Genomic DNA, 19,331 nt, shown 5'->3' on the forward strand with positions numbered 1-19,331 from the left:
ACACATTCCACAGAGAAATTTGACCATCAGTGTGTAGAACTGGTTCAACATACATAAACAGTAATCACTACCAACATGTTATCAGTGTAAGATGAATTTACCTGAAAGGCACCCGGCCTTGTGCTTGTGTTCTGTGATCTTGGAGACTCTTGGGTGGAAATGTCAGGTTTGAACTCCTTCAACTTCTGTAGCTGTTCTTTTTGCTCCCTGCACATGCATCATAAGAAAGTGTTATCAGTCTATAGCTTAAATGAAAAATTAAAGAAATCCATGCTCATGTGAGAACACACATTACACTAGCATCAGAGACAAAGCCAAAAGAAGAAAAGGACAGCAGGCTTTACATGGCCAATGCTCTGACTCAGAAATTCCTGTTTCACATCCACCTAACCATGGAGGCATTTAGTGAATGAGCTGCATGCTTTTTGATCACAAGTTTCCTGAGACATGTGGCTGTGCTTTGCCAGAACCACTCCATTTGAACAGTAAAGAGAAAAGCTGGATTTTTGGCTTCTGTCAACACCTTCTGCAAGCAAGAAACCCCTTGGAAAGGCATGCCTAAGTGCTCTCAGTAACTTGCTCTGGTTCACATGGTAACAGGACTGAGGCCAACAAAGCACAAGAGATTCCAATATATAAAAAGCCAAACAGTGAGTCTAACTTTTGCTTCTTTGGTTTATATATCAAAATGCTATTTAATATACAACCAATACATAGTCTACAGAGCAGAGCTCTGGTTCAGCTGTGAGTACTACATCACTGGATTACAAAGTTCTAGTGAACATGATTTCCTTTCCCTTCAGTTTTTGTTAGCAATTTTTAATCTAGGTTTTTCAATTGCTAATAACTTTGTGTATTGAAGCAGTTTCTAAATGACAACTAGGAATGGGATGCCTCTGTAAGAAGACGTCACAGAAACCACCCTAACCAGTAATGCATCTGTTCAGTGTTCAGCAGAAGGGAAACTTAGCTCAAAGAAAAGAATCCTCAGGGTTTTGTAAATACAAAAGAGTAAACTGGGCACTACACTAGATCACAAATACAGAACAGTCTGCAGCTGAGACCATGCTGTTTTACACACAATAAAAGCAAAGCCAGATGAAGACTTTAGTTTTGGAGATGAAAGCAGTTATGTACCACACTACTGGTATAACTCTTGACTCAAAAAATCCCCATAAAAATTAATAAGCAATCTCCATAAAGTTGTTCCTACTGTTCAGACTTAAAACATCTGCCTATAAGAACCTAATGAGAAATAACTAATTTGAAGATTACCCTAATATTCTATTAAAAATCAGTATCATGTTTATATTTCCCCTTTTCACAGGCTTTGAAAGATGTATATATAACTACTTTTTACATAAAACATTTTAGTGACTAAGTTTAAATTATTTAAGCCCTAATAAATTTCTCTTGTAGTGATTCCCAAACTATGGTCCTTAGCCTAAGTGACTGACCTGCAGCTAGTCACAATAAAAAGCAAAACATATGCTGGGCAACTGAGGCAATGGGAAAGTCAGGAAGCTGAAAAGAACATTACTGCAAACTTTTAGCAAATACTATTTTATAACACAGATTTCACAGTTAATAACACTATTGAATTAATAAAATTGCAGTAAATCATTAAATTATTAGGAATTAAAGTTCTTCCTTTAAAAAAATTATTTTTCTTGCATTTTGGCATGCATCCAAGACCTTCTATATGGGACAGGTGCTCAGCAATCTTACAAATCTGAAAACAAAATAGCCTAAAGAAAGGGGCAAAACATCTCTATCTTGAAATGGATTGGTTTGGAAGGGGCCTCAAAAATCATCTAGTTCCAGCCTTCCTTTCATTAGATTAGGTTGTTGAAATCCTCATACAGCCCCATCTCTCCTATTACTAATTTCATAATCAACACTTCTTAAAGCCTTAGGACGTCTAGCAGCTGCTTTCTAAAAATGCGGTCTTGATGAACCCTTGCATTTATACCCTCCCCATTCTTATATCACTCCTTTTATGCTGATTCCCAGAACTTAAGATCAACCAAATTTGACAAAATTGTTCACTGACAATACTGGGTTTCAAATGAGGAAACTCTGTAAAAAAACCAAACAAATGAACAAAAACCCACCTGTGTTTTAACTTAAAAGTGAGCAATATAAAAAAAATAAGTCTTAAGAACCACATTAATGTAGGTCTTGAGGGGTAAGTACTACAAAGCAATTATCATTAAGCTCATCTGATACCACCAAAAATACTGAAAAGCAATTATCCACAAGTTTATTTGAGGATAACAAAAAGATTGGTCGGGTGATTGGACAGATCTCTTCCTGGAAAGTAACATACAGGGAGCACCATATTCACAGGGAAAAGGACAATAATCTATTTAATAAAAAAAACCTCCATCTACAAAAACTGTGGTAAAGATACTCCAAATAACTTGTTCCACATGAGCTCCTACTATCATGCTGTGGGTAAAAGAAATGAAGCCATTACTGTGTTGATTCAAATGGATCCCACAGAATGGGATTCTTATTCAAAATCACAGAAGGAGGCAACTCACCGAAGCATTTTGAGCTCCTGGGCAGCCTTCAGAATTATCTCATGTTGTCTTTGGCTTAGGACCATCACTCCTCCCAAGGACTGGTCAGAGTCCAGGTTTGAATCTGCTCCCAGCATATCAGAGGAATGTGAAGGGGGAGGAAGGGATGGATCTGAGTGGTCATCCAAAGTCCGCAGTCTCTCTCCATCGTCTGGATACCACCTATCCGACAACCGTTCCCTCTCCCAGTCAGTCCTTTCAGGAAGGTAGTCTTGCTTCTCCCGCCATGTGTCGTATCTCTCAGGATATTCTCGAATCCTAAGCTCCCCCCTGTCTCGGAGATCTCTGTCATAATGATCTCTGTTCCTATCATCCCTCCACCTATCTTCACGATACCTGTCCAGAGGTGGAAGGGGTGGTAATGGTGGCAGAGGGGGGATATCCAGGTCACGATTCCCCATTTCTCTGTCATCCATAGGTCTCATGTCCCAGTCTCTATCCCATTCTTTGTCTAAATCTTGATCATAAATATCTGAGGATCTTCCAGTTCTATCTAGATCTCTCTCTAGTTCCCTTTCTCTTGGCCTTTTCCAGTCATCCCACCATGAATCTCGTCTGTCGTGATCAGACGATAAAGGAGGTAGTGGTGGTAGGGGAGACAACGGAGGCAGTGAATGGTGGGATTGCAACCTGTCATCTCTGTCATATGCATGTACAGAATCATCCTGATAATCAGAGTTGTGATCTCTCCAGTATTGTTCTCTTTCCCACTCATCCAATTGCTCATGCTCCAAAGACGGGTCATCTTGACTATCTAAAGGAAATTCCTCCTGCATTGTATCATCTTCATGACTCCAAGAACCCCTGAATGTTTCATCTCGATGGTATGGAGGCAATTTGTCAGGGTCATCACCTAGGTGAATGGGTTTACCCATATTGCCTGTTTCAGATCTTCCTGCTTCCCTCTCATGGCTATCTCCCCTTCTGATGGGACACCTCTCCCGGCTACCTGCGCGCCTGACCAGGTCCCTCTCCCGGCTACCTGCCCGCCTGATGGGGACCCTCTCCCGGCTGCCTGCCCGCCTGACGGGGACCCTCTCCCGGCTGCCTGCCCGCCGCAGGGGCTCTCTCTCCCGGCTGCCTGCCCGCCGCATGGGCTCCCTCTCCCGGCTAGAGGCCCGTCTGACCAGGCCTCTCTCCCGGCTTCCTGCCCGTCCCCTATCCCAGCTGCCTGTCCGCCCAGGCAGCTCTCTGTCTCGGTTAGAGAATACCCTCTCATGGCTATCTGAGCGTCCCAGCCCCCTGTCTCGGTTGCCTGACTGTCCATCTGGCATCCTCTCCCTGCTGCCTGACCGTCTCTCAGGCATCCTCTCCCTGCTGCCGGCTCTCCTGAACACTCCTCTGCCACGGATGGAGGGCTGCCTAGCCTGCCCTCTGCCTCTGTATACATACCCTCTACCACGGCCATCGTCCATCCTGCCCATTCCCCGGCCATGGCCATCATCCATCCTGCCCATTCCCCAGCCACCGTCCATCCTTCCCATTCCTCGGCCACCATCCATCCTTCCCATTCCCCGGCCACGGCCCATTCCCCAGCCACGGCCATCCCCCTGCCCTCTGCCACGGCCCCTTCCTCTGCCTCCTGGTCCCTTTCCTCTGTCTTCATGCATGAATGGCCCTTTTCCTCTGCTTTCTGGTCCAGGTAGGCCCTCAGTGTTATCTGAAGCAGTCAACTGGCCATCTGATGAATCCAAATCCTGATTTCCTGTTGCAGAGGTTACTGTATCCTGGTTCTGAATAGGTGGGGTGGGTGCCTTGGGCTCTTCTACTTGCTGGTTGGGATCATGTGAACTCCATGTCCACTTTTTAGGAGGGTCTGAACTAGGTTCTTTGACTTCAGGTTTGGATGGCTCCTGTTGAGTGTCTGTCAGGTCCTCATTTGGCTCAATGGGACCTGCACTCTGTGCGTCAGGAGTAGATTCAGTTCTGCTTACAGACTGCTGATCACCAGCTGTGTCTGTAAAAGGTTCTTTGCTTTCTGACTGTGAGTCTACCTGTGTCTGCTGCTGCTGCTGTCCCAAATGAGGCCTGGGCCCCATCCACCGTGGACCACTAGGTCGGGAACCGTGTCCATGTGATGCATTCGTTGTATAAAATTGTCCTGCTGGTCCTCGTGGGATAGAGCCCCATCTGCTTGAAGACTGTCCATCTGTATTCTGCCGGTCAAAACGTGACCTGTATCCTTCTGAGCGCTGGGAGTCAAAACGAGGTCCTCTCTGTCTTGAGCCTTCAAATTTGTCATATCCTCTTCCTCGAGGTCCATCAAATCTACAGATGACACAGTAGAAATTTTTTCAAATGAACATGTCATATGAAAGTCCTATAGATTAATTTCACAAAAATAGAGAACTCATGTCTAAAGTCAAGTTGCTTAGATGTTTGGGATTCACAGTTGTACATTACTGCAGGAGTCAGGAAGGCCAAAGCATGGCTGAAGCTGAACTGTGCAAGGGATGCAAAGAGTTCCAAGAAGGGCTTCTAGAGATATGTCAGCCAGAAAAGAGAAGGGGAATAACATTGAAGACATTACTGTAAAGTCTAGCAGAGTATGCAAGGATAGAAACAATTGAACAGAACACCACTGCCCTTTGACTCAGCAGACATCACACCAACCCATCTCGAACTAATGAGCAGATAGAACAGATGCTGTTTTTGCACCCTGATATCATGTATTAAAGAACAACATTCAAAAAACAAGATCTTGGATTAAATTATATAGCAGGTATAAAATCAGCAGAGACATATCAAATATTTACAGCAGCTTTCCTATTTTCAAAGAAGGAGCATTGTGTCTTTGAGAATGAAAAGGGGCAGCAATCCCAAACACTTTAACTTTACCAAAAAAAAAAAAAAAAAAAAGGGCAAACTACTCTAGATTATGCTCACGTGAAAGACATCTATGTATCCTTGCTTTAAAAATATAAATACAGAGAGCATGGTGTACATACATTAAAAACAAAACCTCCACTGAACAAATACACCCTTCCCACAACCTCAAAAAGATTTGAGAAAAAGATACATATTTCATTTCTTAATAAATCACTGAAAATCTTGTAGCCTGGAATATGTATAAACCAACAAAAACATTCTTACCTAGGGCCTCTAGGGCCTTCAAAACGTGCTGATCTGGGAGGATCTGGAAGCAATCCACCTGACCTCACTGGTTTATCCTGCACAATAGGTGTGTGTGTCGAAGACACTGCAGAAGTGCCTTTCAGTTCCCCACACTGTTGTTCAGATGAGATATTTACAGTTTGTTTACTAAGATGACCTTGAGACTTTCCGTGATCAGATGAGCCAAAGGATGAACCTACTTGAGAATGGTAAGGTGAATAGCTAGTTGAACTAGCTATTTTTGATGCATAGGTACCAGGGGTGGGAAGGAGAGCTGGCCTCGGTGTTTCAGTAGCTTGACTGCTTTGAGAACTGGATCCTGAAGGGACAGAGGAATTGGATAACTGAGAAACAGAAGAGAGAGGTGGGGGGACCAGTGGTGGTGTAGTTGAAGGTAAAGTTGGAGGCATAATAGGAATGCCACCTTGACCAGTTTGGGAATATGGAATAAATGGAGGTGGCAGTGAAACATTTGCAGGATATTGATTCTTCAGATTTTGGAGTGAGGTCACCTTTTCCTGCAGATGTGACTGAGTAACCTTCATCTGTTCATCCCATGCTTTCCACTGCTTCTCATACTCTTGAAGCTGGTCTTTGTGAGGGTAGGTTTGAAGCTGATGCTGCCACTGCTGGTTCATTGATCGCTCCCAGTCTTTATGAAGCTGCTGGAACTGTTTTTGCTGTGCCTCATAATGTCGCAGCTGCATGTCCACTGACATTGTCTGCAACGAGATGACAACAATAGGTTCAAAATACCTTTGATAGTCAGTTACTCTCAGAGCCATGTATTTCAGTATCACTTGTAATATCACAATTTCTGATGACTTGGCCTCAAGCCTGAGGAAGAACCACACCGAAACAAAAGCAAACACCAACAGTGACATCTAAAGACATTGTGAAAATTTGTATATTTTATGACTGTATACTATATCTATGTATAGAAGACTTCAACAGGACAGCTGAAGAAACCTATAATTTGTATAAACTGTATTATTACTGCATCCTAACAATGGCTAAAGCTCAAATCAATCTTCACATATATACATTATGTGACTATTTCTCAAGGTTTCAGTTTTTGCTATTAACCTGCTCAGAACTGCCTCAGCAGTCTGCAATTATTTTTCTCTAAGCCCTTGCCAGATCTTATTTGCACAAATGAAGCTTCTTTCAAGTTCTGTCTTTCATTACGTAAGGATATCAGGCTTGATTTTGCTTAAGATTTTTAAGGTTTGCCCAAAGAGATTAAAAAAAAAATTCCAAACTCAGACACCCCAACCTACAAAGAAATGCTTAATGTACAAATTCTTCCAACCCACTAAGAGTTGACAACTCTCTAATACAATAATGAACTTCTACTTAAAAGCTTAAAGGTCACAATACTGGTTTCAACTGATTACATGAGTTAAAAGTAATGTGAGATACTGATTTTTTAAATTACATTTATTGTCTATTTTTGGCATCTACATTTATCATTGTACATATTTAAAAAAGAGCAGCTTCCAAATTATTCTGTGCAATCATCTAATTACTTGACCTTTCTGAATTGTTTCTCCAGTGGCAAATTCAAAGCTGAGTAAATCCAATATTGTGTTCAGCTTTGCTGCTGTATCACCTAGATACACCCAAAAAAATCTTACAAGAAGTGTAAAATATTGTATTTTTCATCCCACTGAAGCTTCATCACCATCTGTCAATGCTTTTTTCATTCTGAAGTTGAGTGACAGTAGGGAAAATGGATATAAACTTCTACCCAAGCAGAAAAAGTAGCCAGACAAATGAACCAACCATTACAAATTATTCAACTATTTCAGCAGACTATGAGTGCTGGGTCACCCAGGATGTGTATCAAACACCACCTCCTTAGAGTCTCACCTCTAAGTGTGGAGGCTGTTGCATGATCTGTTGATACTGCTGTACTATCTGCTGCAGCTGAGCGTGCTTCTGCATTATTCTCTGATACTGGAACCCAACCCGCTGATGGGGGTGCTGCTGCCATTGAGCTGCTGCTGCTTGCAACTGCTGCAATCTCAGATCCTCCTCAGGGTCATCAGGAGGTTCAATATTGAGCTACAGAAAAAGGCAAATAGTATAAACAAAGGAAAGTTGCTTCTGTCAGAAAAAAATACACTGGGTCACTACCCATTTTACAGGAACTTTCTCACTGTTCCTTACTTTATCACTCTATTTCAGTGTTCCAGCCACACACAGCTTCTGGAAGGCTGATTTTAATCCCACCTTTTCTGAATGTGAACACATTTTTTCTTAATGTGAACAGTCTAATCTAAAGGTTAGGCTGATGGCAATTAGGTTATTCATACATAAAGAAACTACCTACAGGAAAGAGATTAATGAAAATCTGTTATCTGTCGCTCACAGCAAATGTAATGAGAAACAGTGGTTTTCCATGATAAAGTAACTCCAAGTGCATTATTTCCACCACTTGGTAGGAACCTTCTTGCTGTAAGTTAAAGTGGAGCACATACTGTTCAAACATCAACCATGACCTCCATCTATTATACAGTAACTGTTACTGAGCATGATGATGAAAAAAACCTCTGTGCAAAATTCCTTGCTTTCAGGCCAATTCTAACACACAGAGAGAAGGGGACCCAGAATTCACAAAGTGACAGAGAGAAATTAAGAAATAGTGTCTTAAACATAGCATTCCTCAACTGCTGAGTGCCTACCTGGTTTTGCACTCTGATATCATGAGGTGATCTCACAGACAAAGATGTCAACGTTGTGGATGGTGCAGGGGAGTCAGCTCAGACTTGCTTGGTGCACGTGTTGGTGGATATACAATTTTATATGCAAGAAGTGTATTTTCTAACTGGTGCAGCTTTAGCAAATGTTTTTTAAAGACCGCTTCAAAACATTTAGTTATTGTTATGAAGTATAGAAGAGAATTTGATGGCATTAATTTTCCTGAGGTTTTGGCTCGTCTAGGACACAAATGGAGTGGCATCACTTTACAAAGCCTACCTGAGTTTCAGCAGAGGTAAGAGAAGACTCATCTTCTTTGGATGCTGGAGGCAGGGATTCATTAAGAGGAGGAGGTTCAGACTGCTGAGTTGAAGCACTCATTTTCTCTTCTTCAGACTTTGCTCTCTGCTCATCCTTCACTACTGGACTTTTCATCTGCTGCTGCCCCTGAGCATGGGCTTTTGCCCTTTGCTGCAGGCTAAGCAGGTGCTGCTGGTACCAGTATTGCTGCTGTTCCTGTAACAGACATAGATTTTCTAAGTTTCACAAGAAAAACAATAGAAAATCATTAATGGTAGCCACTAGAATCATACTGTAGAAAAGTTTTAAAAACTGTTTTGAGGAAAAACTCACTTTTTCAGCAACAGTACTGCAATGGATGTCAGAAAATGAAATAAAAATTCATAAACCATTATGTGATGCACAGAACCCACAATAGAATTTACTTTTTACCCCAACAAGCTTACTATTGTATAACTATAGCAAACAATACTAACAAAAATCTGGAGCACAGGCAATAATAAGCAAAATTACTAAAGACATGCTATAAGTACCATGGTTATGGGTTTTAGAGCTTTTTATAACTAAGAACCACAGTAAAGATAAAAAGAAGGAAATGTACAGAAGAGATGAAGAGGATGAACGAAGAACACAGACATCAAGTAGACTGAAAATGGCAGCTGAGAAATTGTGGTGAAGACGTTTGAACAAAGCCATAGAAAGTAAAAGATCAGTATATAGTGAAGATTATGTATCATCTGAATTCTCATTAATCCAGATTCATTCAATAGCTGAAGAGAGAAGCAGATATGGTTGCATCCCAGAAATGATCCATTTAAGAAATAATAAGCCTTCAGTTTTAAATATTGCAAGATAGAATTAAGAGCGCTCAAGGCAGATAACAGAAGCTTCAAAAAGTAAGCTGCCACTAACATAAAGAACAAAAGACTAGAGATAAGTATCTCAACACTTAAGTAATGTCTTAAAGAGGCCTGAATAAGAATCAACAGTTCTGTATCTCTTCCAATATGAGAAATGTCAGGCATCAAATTAATAGAAAGACATCTGTGGGAGGCTACTCTTCACCTGACAGGGTCTTGTGCCATCAGAGTCCCTAGAGACCTCTCCAAGGGCTAAAATTTTGAGAATTCAAGACATAGCTCAGAAAAATCTACATATTTTGAAAATACACCATTTACAGCTAAGGCAGCTCCTGTATCCTAGGAAAGTATTGCTACACCCTTGATTTTTAAGTTGCTCTCTTAACATCTGCTTTTAGTCACTATCAAAGATAGAATGATAAAATAACTCTAATTTTTGGTCTAACCTAGTGCAACCATTCTTGTGCTCTCAATTCCATTAACTCTGAGAATCTGTGACTGATCTCCATCCTTTTTACCTCCTGTTCTTCCTTTCCATCCAAGCATGCACAGTTAATAAAAAACACCTATATAAAGCCCAGTCAGAAACAGAAAAGAATCCAAAAGATGCAGGCATTTTAAAATAAAAGTGTGACAACATCAAAGCAGTAAGTGCTGTCTGATGAGATTTCTCAAAAGTGAATCCCTGCCCATCCTAAACAGGTTTAGAAGAAGAGTAACTTTCTGCTAGAAACCTACCTCATGCTCAGATCAGAAATTATGTTTTCTCTTGGTAGGAAACACAAATATGGAGCTGTATTTTTAGAAAAATACTTCTGTAACATGGAAATGAGGTCAATGAAATGAGAGACTATGCTTCACAGACTTTAAATTGATCATGCAATTATTCCTGCCATGAATCTTTTAAACAAGAATGTCTCAGAAGAGTTCCATGGTTTTGAGTGGAAGATACGCATTCACACTGCAGAACAGACTGTCAGAAACTTCAACAACATGCTGAAGTAAGTGCAGCTCAAGGGAGGAGCACACTTTCCCAGCTATACAGAACCCGATTCAATTATCCATCTCAAAAGGCACTCACTATAAGGTGATCTGCCATCATGGTGCTAGATGCTATGATGGGTGAACACATGTTCTGCCACAAAATTGTTGTCTCTACAGATCCATTTTTTTTCCTCCTCATTCCACCAACTGGACATGGGACTAGGACTCATAATATGATATGGGCTTTCCAGAGCTATGGTAATATAATTACCTATTATTTTCAGCAGATGAGTCAGTGACATCTATTACTGTGCTATCTGGAAAGTATAAGAAAAGCAGAAAGTAGATCCTTACAGCTTAGTCGTAACAAAACAGAAGTGCTAGTGTAGAAAATTTTTCATTATGAAGAATTCAGTTACTGAGTGCTTACCTCCTCACAGTGACTTGTCATTCAATTGAACTCGTCATCTTTCAAGTCCAATTATAATCCTTAGGCCCACAGAAAACATGAGCATCAACACAGGCCTCTTCCCATCTCTGGCTGACCAAGAGACGAGGCCTGTTGCATTTTACAGGAACACTGAAACCAGCACTATCAGCTCCTGGCCACAGGACATACCACCAAACACATTCATGTGAGGTCCACACTAAAAGATTACTCCAAAGCTAATATAGGTGACCCTAGGCCATAACATAACACCTCTTGTGAGGGACACTCTGTCCTTTCCAGGTGAAAATTGCAAACAAATGGTTTGGTACCCTCTACAAAACAAAGGGGCTGATTAAAGAGCGCAGTAGTGTGCTAAATGGTGAGGTGGTAAAGCTGAGGTAGCTTTAACAGATGAAGATAAATGCACATTTATGGGTACAGATGTACCCATGCATCCTTGGAGTAGGAAGAGCATTGCCAGCAGGTTGAGGGAGGTGATCCTGCCCCTCTACTCAGCCCTGGTGAGGCCACACCTGAGTGTTGTGTCCAGTTCTGGGCTCCTCAGTACCAGAGAGACTTGAACTCCTGGAGCAAGTCCAGTGGAGGGCAACGAAGATGCCAAGGGAGTGGAGCATCTCTAATAAGAACAGGCTGAGGAAGCTGGGCCTGCTGAGCCATGAGAAGACAACTGAGAGGGGACCTCATCAATGAACACAAGTATCTGAAGGGAGGGTGCCACAAGGAAGGATCCAGGCTTTTCTTAGTGGTGCCAAGGAACAAGGAAAGAGGCAACCGGCAGAAACTGACGTATGGAAGTTCCACCTGAACATGAGAGAGAACTTTTTTACCAGGCAGGTGACTGAGCACTGTAACAGATTGCCCAGGGAGACTGTGGAGTCTCTCTCACTTAAATATATTCAAGAACTGTTTGGAATACACAACCCTGTACCATGTGCTCTGGAAGAACCTCCTTGAGCAGTGAGGTTGAATCAGATGACCCCCTGTGCTCCCTTCCAACCTTACCCAGTCTGTGATACGGTAAATAAATAGCACACATTACCCAAGTATCAGATGGAACACTAAGGAAATACCACAGTTATTTTAACTTCATTTGACAAGAATCCAGCAATTTAATCCAACTATATACCCACCGAAGAAACTACACTAAACTCACGATACTGTCAAGGCAAAGAACAGTATTTTAGACTAGAAAGGAAAATAATAAAACACCAACTGATGGCAAAATGTGTAATATCTTCCGAGTTAAGAGAAAAACACTGATATATTTGTCTGCAGCCCCTGCTACAGGGGGTGAGAAACAGAAATAATTGCTTTCAATTGCCAGTTTAAACAATGGCTTAATAGGATACTACAAATGACAAATTATACTGTTTCTTCACTTGGCTTTTCAGATTACTAAAAGGCATGAAAGCATCACTACACTTAGCTTTTCCTATTCCTTATAATGTAAAAACTTGTTACTCCAAATCCTGTCTCATTTCACAGCCTAAGATAGCCAAAATCGTATCAATCTGTTATAACAAAGTTATGACCAGGAAAATATCATATTCCTTTTGAATTAACACTGACCTGTGAATGAGGACAAGCAAACTACTCAAGATAGAAGTTGTTTGTATAAACACTCATAAACCAGACAACATAAACTTCAGCAGTATTCTGCTGCTTCCATGTGTGCACCACAATAAAGCATTATTTGCAACTCTATTGGAGATATTTTATCAATATTTTATCATTGAGTTCAATAATTTAAGAAGTCAACAGGCTGACTCAAGAGCAAATTAACACCACTTTCTACACATGACTTTTTGAGGTTTTGGTTTTGTCATTAAAAAATGAAGTCTTGTTGTTATCGCTGTAAAAGATCAGTTAGTACTGTCCAAAACCTTCCCAAAATTAAGTGAGATGAACTGAAAGCACTACTTTGCTAGGCAGCAATTAGTTATATGGTACAAATATAAAAATGGCATGTCCCAGCAATCAGCAAATTTAAAGTGTCAGTGACTTCAGTATGACACAACACGATTTTTGCAAACCTAGCTTCAAATCAGAACCCTAAGATCAATTTACCAAAAAAACCAGATTGAAATAAAGAAATTTCCAAGTATACAATTCCATTTTGTTCTTACAGGTGGATCCCAGTAAGATGACTCTAAACCCATGCAAAAACCTCAGTGAATGTGCCTGACCCACGTACACAGCTGAGGACCCCAACAGGTACCTGGCTGTGCATGCTGAACCTCAAGCCTGGATTCTCCCTGACAATGCAGATGAATGGTCCCATCAGGTTCACTGGCACTGGTCTCATTTAGGAAGTGAAGCACACAAACATCTTGCTGCATTTTGGCCCAAGTATACACATAAAAATCACACAGCTGTAACACTTTTCACATTTCCCTCCAATGCCCTACGCAATTTTGTACTGGAAGATCAAGCACATGTAGCACAAAGAAGAGGGCAAGTACATACTGCAACAGAAACATTTCTGCAGCTTTAACTGTGTGTTGTAAGATTAAAATAGTCACAATTCTACTCTGATCAGGCAGACAACTGCAACTCAACCCATTAAAAACAAGTGACATCCCACAATGTGCAACAAGGAACCAGACTGCTGCATCTCACAGCTGGCCGGACAAAGCCAGCAGAGGTTAGGGGCGGGTCACCCACATGCTGTACTTTGGAATACATTCTCCAGAGACCAACGCACGCTCAAGAAAATTAAAGTCAGCCAGGATTTACATTTTTCCCTAAACATTTTCTCGAGAAATGACAATTTATTACATCCCTACCAACACCACTGGATAAATCAGCCTTTACGAAGGCTCCCCTGAGCTGTGCCATTGCCACACTTCCACGGACTGCGTCCAAATCCTTTCAATATTATGCAAATATAGTGTGTTTATTAACTGCCCTTACTCGGGGACCTTTGCAACACCCAGTACACGGCGCTCATCGCCACCGCTGCCCTGGCGACTCCCCGCTGCCAGCCGGGCGGCCTTACCTGGGGAGTCATGGTGGAGGGGTCCGGCTGCTCCGTGCCACCGCCCTCCTTGGCGGCACCTTGCGCGGCCTCCGGCTGGGCAGCGGCGGGCGGGGGCAAGGACGCCTGGGGCGGGGGGAAATGAGCCTGCGAGGGCTTGACCGGGGGAGGGATGGAGGGGGCCAGGGCGGGCTGGGAGGGAGAGGCCTGGGAGGGGAGCAGGTAGGGCTGGGGATGTGCCATGTAGCCCTGGGCAGGAGGCGGCAGGTAGGGCTGGGAGGCGGTGGCCGTCGGGGGCTCCAGGTAGGAGGGCGGCGGCTCGGAGAAGGAGGGGGGCGGCTGGGAGGGCGGCGCCCGGGGCAGGTAGGGCTGCAGCGGCGGGGACTGGGCCGGCGGCGGCTGCCCGGGGGGCAGGTAGGGCTCGCTCTGGGGCGGCGGCAGGTAGGGCTGGGCGGGGGGCAGGTAGGGCTGGCCGCCGGCCTGCGGGGACTGCGGCGGCGAGGACAGCTCCATGTCCATGGGCACCGGCTCGGCGGGCACCGGCTCGCCCCAGTCGCCGTGCCCGCCCGGCGGCTCCTGCCCGTCGCGGTCCCGGGCCGCGGGGGGCGGCTTGCGAGGCGGTGGCTCACGGTGGGCGTACTGCTTCTGGTAGCTGCGCACCGGCGGCGGCACCGGCGGCACCGGCGGCTGCTGCTGCCAGTCGGTGAAGGAGCCGGGCAGCGGCGGCGGCGGCAGCCCCGGCGGGGGCGGGCCCGGCGGCGGCGGGGGACCCAGGAGCACGGACTGCAGCTGCTTCTGGTGCATCTGCTGGAGCTGCTGCAGCTGGGCCAGGTGCTGCTCCTGCAGGCTCAGGAACCCCGAGGAACCGGCGGGCGGCGGCGCGGCGGCGGGGGGCGCGGGCCCCGGCGGCGGGTAGCTGGGAAGCGGCATCGGCGGGACGGCGGGAGGCGGCACGCTGGGGGGAGGGATGGGCAGCGGCGGGGGCGGGATGGAGGTGGGGGGCGGCGGGTAGTGCCCGGCCGCCCCGTACAAGCCCCAGGCCGGGTACATGGCGGAGCGCGGAGCGGACACAGGCCGCGGCGGCGGGCGGCGCTCGGCGCCTGCGCGGGGAGGCCCCACCCCCGGCGGGCAGTCGCGCGTGAGCGCCGCGCCAGAGCGCCCCGCTGGGCGGGGCAGCGCCGCCTAGCGGACAGCTGCCTGCAGCGCGGGGCCGAGGCGGGAGGCGGGCCCGGAGCCACAGACAGACAGACGGACAGATCGGGACGGGACAGGAGACGGGACGGGGGCTGGCGACGCACGGGAATTCCGCTGTGTGTAGGGTGCCACAGGCGCTCTGCATGCTAGGCTGTGTGTAGCGGGCCCGGCGCTCCCGAGGGCCGTGGCGTCCCTGGGGCGGCCGTGCCCTCGCTTACCCACGCTGAAGCATTGAGTCAAACATAAAACTGTTCTGTAGGCACTTGGCAATGACGGGTGCCCAGTGCTGAACGCAGCACGGCCGGGTTCGGCCTCCTCCAGCAGCACGGCGAGCCTGAGCAACTTGTGTCACGCTCGCTCTCTAGTTCAAGCCTGCTGAATCAAGGATCCCTGGCCAGAGGAGAAAGGCAGGTGTGGAGGAAAGGTCCTAGGACTTTTCAGTCAGGAGAAATATCAAGAAAATCACACTGTTAGGTGGAGAAGAAGCTTTATCCTCTCTGGTGAAAAAGCTGAACTTTATGTTCATTGCTAAATTTCAGGAAATCCACAGAGGAGATACACCATGAATCTGCAAGAAAATATTTGACTAAATTCAACCGAGATGCAAATCTTTAAGAAAACTACCTTAATACTTATAGAACTGCCTTTTCTATTCTTTAGTATCCCTTCTTTTTATTTAGAGGTGATTATTTATCCTTTTCAGGACGGTCTATCTAGATTTCTCTTGCAGTGAAATCTGCAAGAGTGAAATATGACTTTCGATAGCATTTGTATTTTTAGCCCGCATCTACTGTTCATTATACTGTACTTAGCATTTATATACCTGAGTTCTATGGGCCAGTTTACTCACTAAGCTTTTGAAACCCTGTCCTTCCAATATAGGGAATTCCAGTTGCAAACATCCTTTAATTTATCCTCCTGATCTATTCACTCTACATGAGTTCTCTTGTGATCAGTTTACTAGCAGTTATTTCCTGCAGGCAGGTCTCTCCTACTGTTTTTGCTCTTTGTTGTGGTTACTCAATATTGTCAAGAGACTTGTTACTTCCCTTTTGAGGGAATACGTGTACCTAAACTCTTTCAGGGCAATTGCTTTCCAGCCTACATTGTGGAAGCCAAAATGTAACTTCCAAATAACTTGACAGATGCTTTTTCAATATTCAAATCTGGTTTGGGCTGCAGTACAGTTGACTCCCACCAGACAAGGTAAACTGGCTTTAAAACCCAATCTTACCAAAAAAGCAACCCTGTTAAGTTCACATTATGCCCTCTGATTCTTCTATTCAGAATATGTTCTTTTTATTCTTTTATTCTGCTTAGTCTATAACATTAATGGGTGCCATCATGTTGGTCTGGGATATTTTTTTTAAATAGCTCATGTTCCTCCTGTTTCCAAACACTATTATAACACATTTAGTTACACCTCAGTTAATCAGTGTCACATCTTGGATCAGCAGCTTAAATTGCTTCATCTGGTAAGGCTGTAGTAATCTCTCTGGTGTAGTAATCTTTCTGATGGCTCCAGAAAGGAGTAGAAATTATTTTCTACCATTTTTTGCATAGATTCAGATTTTCTTTATGTGGTGCTCCCGTATGTTCTCTGTCTTTTGAAGCTATGGAAATTTGCTACAGCAGGAGATGGGATGTTAGCAGGGAGGCTGAATTCTCTAATTACTAAGAAACACTGCAAGCATCTGATATCTAAGTCCTGTGCAGGTTTAAACCAACTGCCAGGGTTGAGTCAGTAAGGAATTTCTCTTCTGGTTTGGACTGACAGAGTTCTGCATTTGTGGGAACATCAAAATATTCCAGTTTACGAAACTCTTTCCTGTGACAGTGATCTTTCCTCCTCTGACATACTGTAAATTGGATCAGACACTGGGGTGCCATTGTGTGTGTGGAGTAAACATTTTCCTCTGAACCGAGTGGTTGCTACACAGGCTGTCTGGCATTGCAGGAGAAGCACCTGATCATTCAGGTGGTCCTCTCCTGTCCTATTTATCTCTTCGAGTTAATAGTCAAGTTTGTTGTCTTACCAATTATACTCAATTAATAAAAATTTCCTGATGGATTTTCTCACTGCCAATACCTTCTTCTGCTCATCCTCCAACCCTCCTAACACATCTTTATTAATTGCCTTATACCTATTCCAGATTTCTCCTCCTTTTACTAAAACAAGGCAGAGTAAAAAGAGTAAAAGATTTCAGTAAATGAGTAGGTTTAGCTTGATGCCTACCCACTGTTCATGCTAAACACATATATTTTCATGAAGTCCCTGCAAAAGGCATTCTGCTCCCCAAATTCATCAGGCTGCTGTGCCTTTGACCTTTTCTGTGCCAGAAAGACTATTTTCAAATGTTACCTTAAGTGTCCATTCCTTTCTTCTTTCTTCTCCAGTCGCCTTCCACTTAGGTTAATTCAAGTGAAGTTATTTGCACTGGAACAATTCTAGTTAACTACTGACTCAAAGAAGTCTTTTGACTTCTTCATAATTTTTCAGAATTATTCTGAAAAGCAAGTTACAGAGATCTAATCCTACAACTGTTTCTCAATCCTCACTTGACTAAACATGGGCTTCAAGTGTTCATAACAATACTTGATCATTAGCTTAAAGAAATACAGATTGAATTGAGAGAACAAAACTAAGGATATTATTTTTGAAATGTATATATTATATACTAACTGTAAAATCTCTCCATTGCTGGCTACTTTCTTCCTGGCTAGAGGTGGAGAAAATTGTGATAGCCTGGAAGGGGCTAAATTTTCAAAGAGTCAGTATGCTGTTATTTCAGGGATGTTTAATAGGTGAGCCTGCAACAAGCAAAGAGCACGAGAGGAAGGTCTGATGCGTTCCCAAAGTTTCCTGCAGTATCTGTAGAGGTATGGTGCTGGCAAGGAAGTTACCAGGATGTGAGAGCATTTCCCAGACAGGAAATTATCTTTACTGCATGCTGTCCAGCATACAGACAGCCAAGTTCAGCTATTATAGAATCGTTAAGGTTGGAAGAGACATCCATTGAGGTCATTGAGTCCAACCACTAACACAGCACTGCCAAATCCACCACTAAACCATGTCTCTAAGCACCCCATCCACACTTGAACACTTCCAGCCCCAGTGATTCTATCACTTCCCTAGGCAGCTCCAATGCTTGACCACCTTTTCAGTGAAGCATTTTTTCCCAATATCCAATCTTCCCATGGCACAACTTGAGGCCATTTCCTCTCATTCCTGTCACCTGTTATCTGGGAGAAGAGACTGATGCCCACCTGGCTACAACGTCCTTTCTGATAGTTGTAGAAAGTGGTAAGGTCTCCCTTGAATCTTCTTTTCTCCAGACTAAATGACAACTCCCTCAGTTGCTTCTCATCAGACTTGTGCTCCAGGCCCTTCACCAGCTCCATTGCCCTTCTCTGGACATGCTCCAGCACCTCAATGTCCTGTCTTGTACTGAGGGACCCAGAACTAAACACAGGACTCAAGGTGCAGCCTCACCAGCAGCAAGAACAGGGGGAGGATCACTTCCCTAGTCCTGCTGGCCACACTGTTTCTGATACAGGCAAGGATGCTGTTGGCCTTTGTGGCCACCTCTGCAGCCAAACCAGTGTAAGGTTTCGGATAGATAGCTTTATCCTTAAGGATAAAGCTCTTAAGGTTTGGAAATTTTCTTAATTATACCAAGAATATAAATTTTCAGTCTTCTCCTGTACTACAGACCCAGCATTTTGGCCAGGAAGTATGCTTTGACATGTTGGCTCCTGGTGACCCTCACCACGCCACACAGCAGAGATCGTAAGAGCAATTATATTGCTAAAAATGAAGGAATAATGGAGGAGACATAAGAATGTTGAATTATGGCTTTGAAATACTTTCCTCCCTACATTTCTTCATGTGGTTTAATAATTTCTTTTCCTTCCCTCCCCGACCACTTCCTTCCCTGCGGAAAATTCTGCAGGTCTCTGAAAGATTCTTTATCTGCAATCATTGTGCTTTTTCCTCCACAATGCCTGTGCTCCCAGCCCACATTAATACTTTTGTGTGTTAGACACTTTCTTTCTGTCCCTGATATGTAACAAAAGTGATAAGGCTTTGAGGTGCATAAGGACCCAAACAAACAGGAGTGAAAGACTTGTCCCAACCCAACCCTGCCCTGCCCTCCACCCCT

At 44.1% G+C, this 19,331-nt stretch overlaps 1 protein-coding gene across 6 annotated transcripts in view; it reads right to left on the reverse strand.

The window, feature by feature from the left end:
* The window catches only part of YLPM1 (YLP motif containing 1), a 34,326-nt gene extending 19,287 nt beyond the window's left edge, over positions 1 to 15,039 (reverse strand). For all 6 annotated transcript variants that reach the window (XR_010364427.1, XM_064423831.1, XM_064423830.1 and 3 more), the window contains exons 1-6: positions 13,996 to 15,039; positions 8,682 to 8,918; positions 7,572 to 7,766; positions 5,679 to 6,421; positions 2,547 to 4,853; positions 102 to 207 (exon numbers count right to left, since the gene is read on the reverse strand). Coding sequence is in view for 5 of the 6 variants with exons in the window: in XM_064423831.1 (XP_064279901.1) it covers positions 102 to 207; positions 2,547 to 4,853; positions 5,679 to 6,421; positions 7,572 to 7,766; positions 8,682 to 8,918; positions 13,996 to 15,024 (4,617 nt within the window). In the remaining variant the exon portion in view is untranslated. The remainder of the gene's footprint in view (positions 1 to 101; positions 208 to 2,546; positions 4,854 to 5,678; positions 6,422 to 7,571; positions 7,767 to 8,681; positions 8,919 to 13,995) is intronic.
* Positions 15,040 to 19,331: the final 4,292 nt, after the last annotated feature.

This window comes from Passer domesticus, chromosome 6 (genome assembly GCF_036417665.1).
Source record: "Passer domesticus isolate bPasDom1 chromosome 6, bPasDom1.hap1, whole genome shotgun sequence".
Taxonomy (NCBI): domain Eukaryota; kingdom Metazoa; phylum Chordata; class Aves; order Passeriformes; family Passeridae; genus Passer; species Passer domesticus.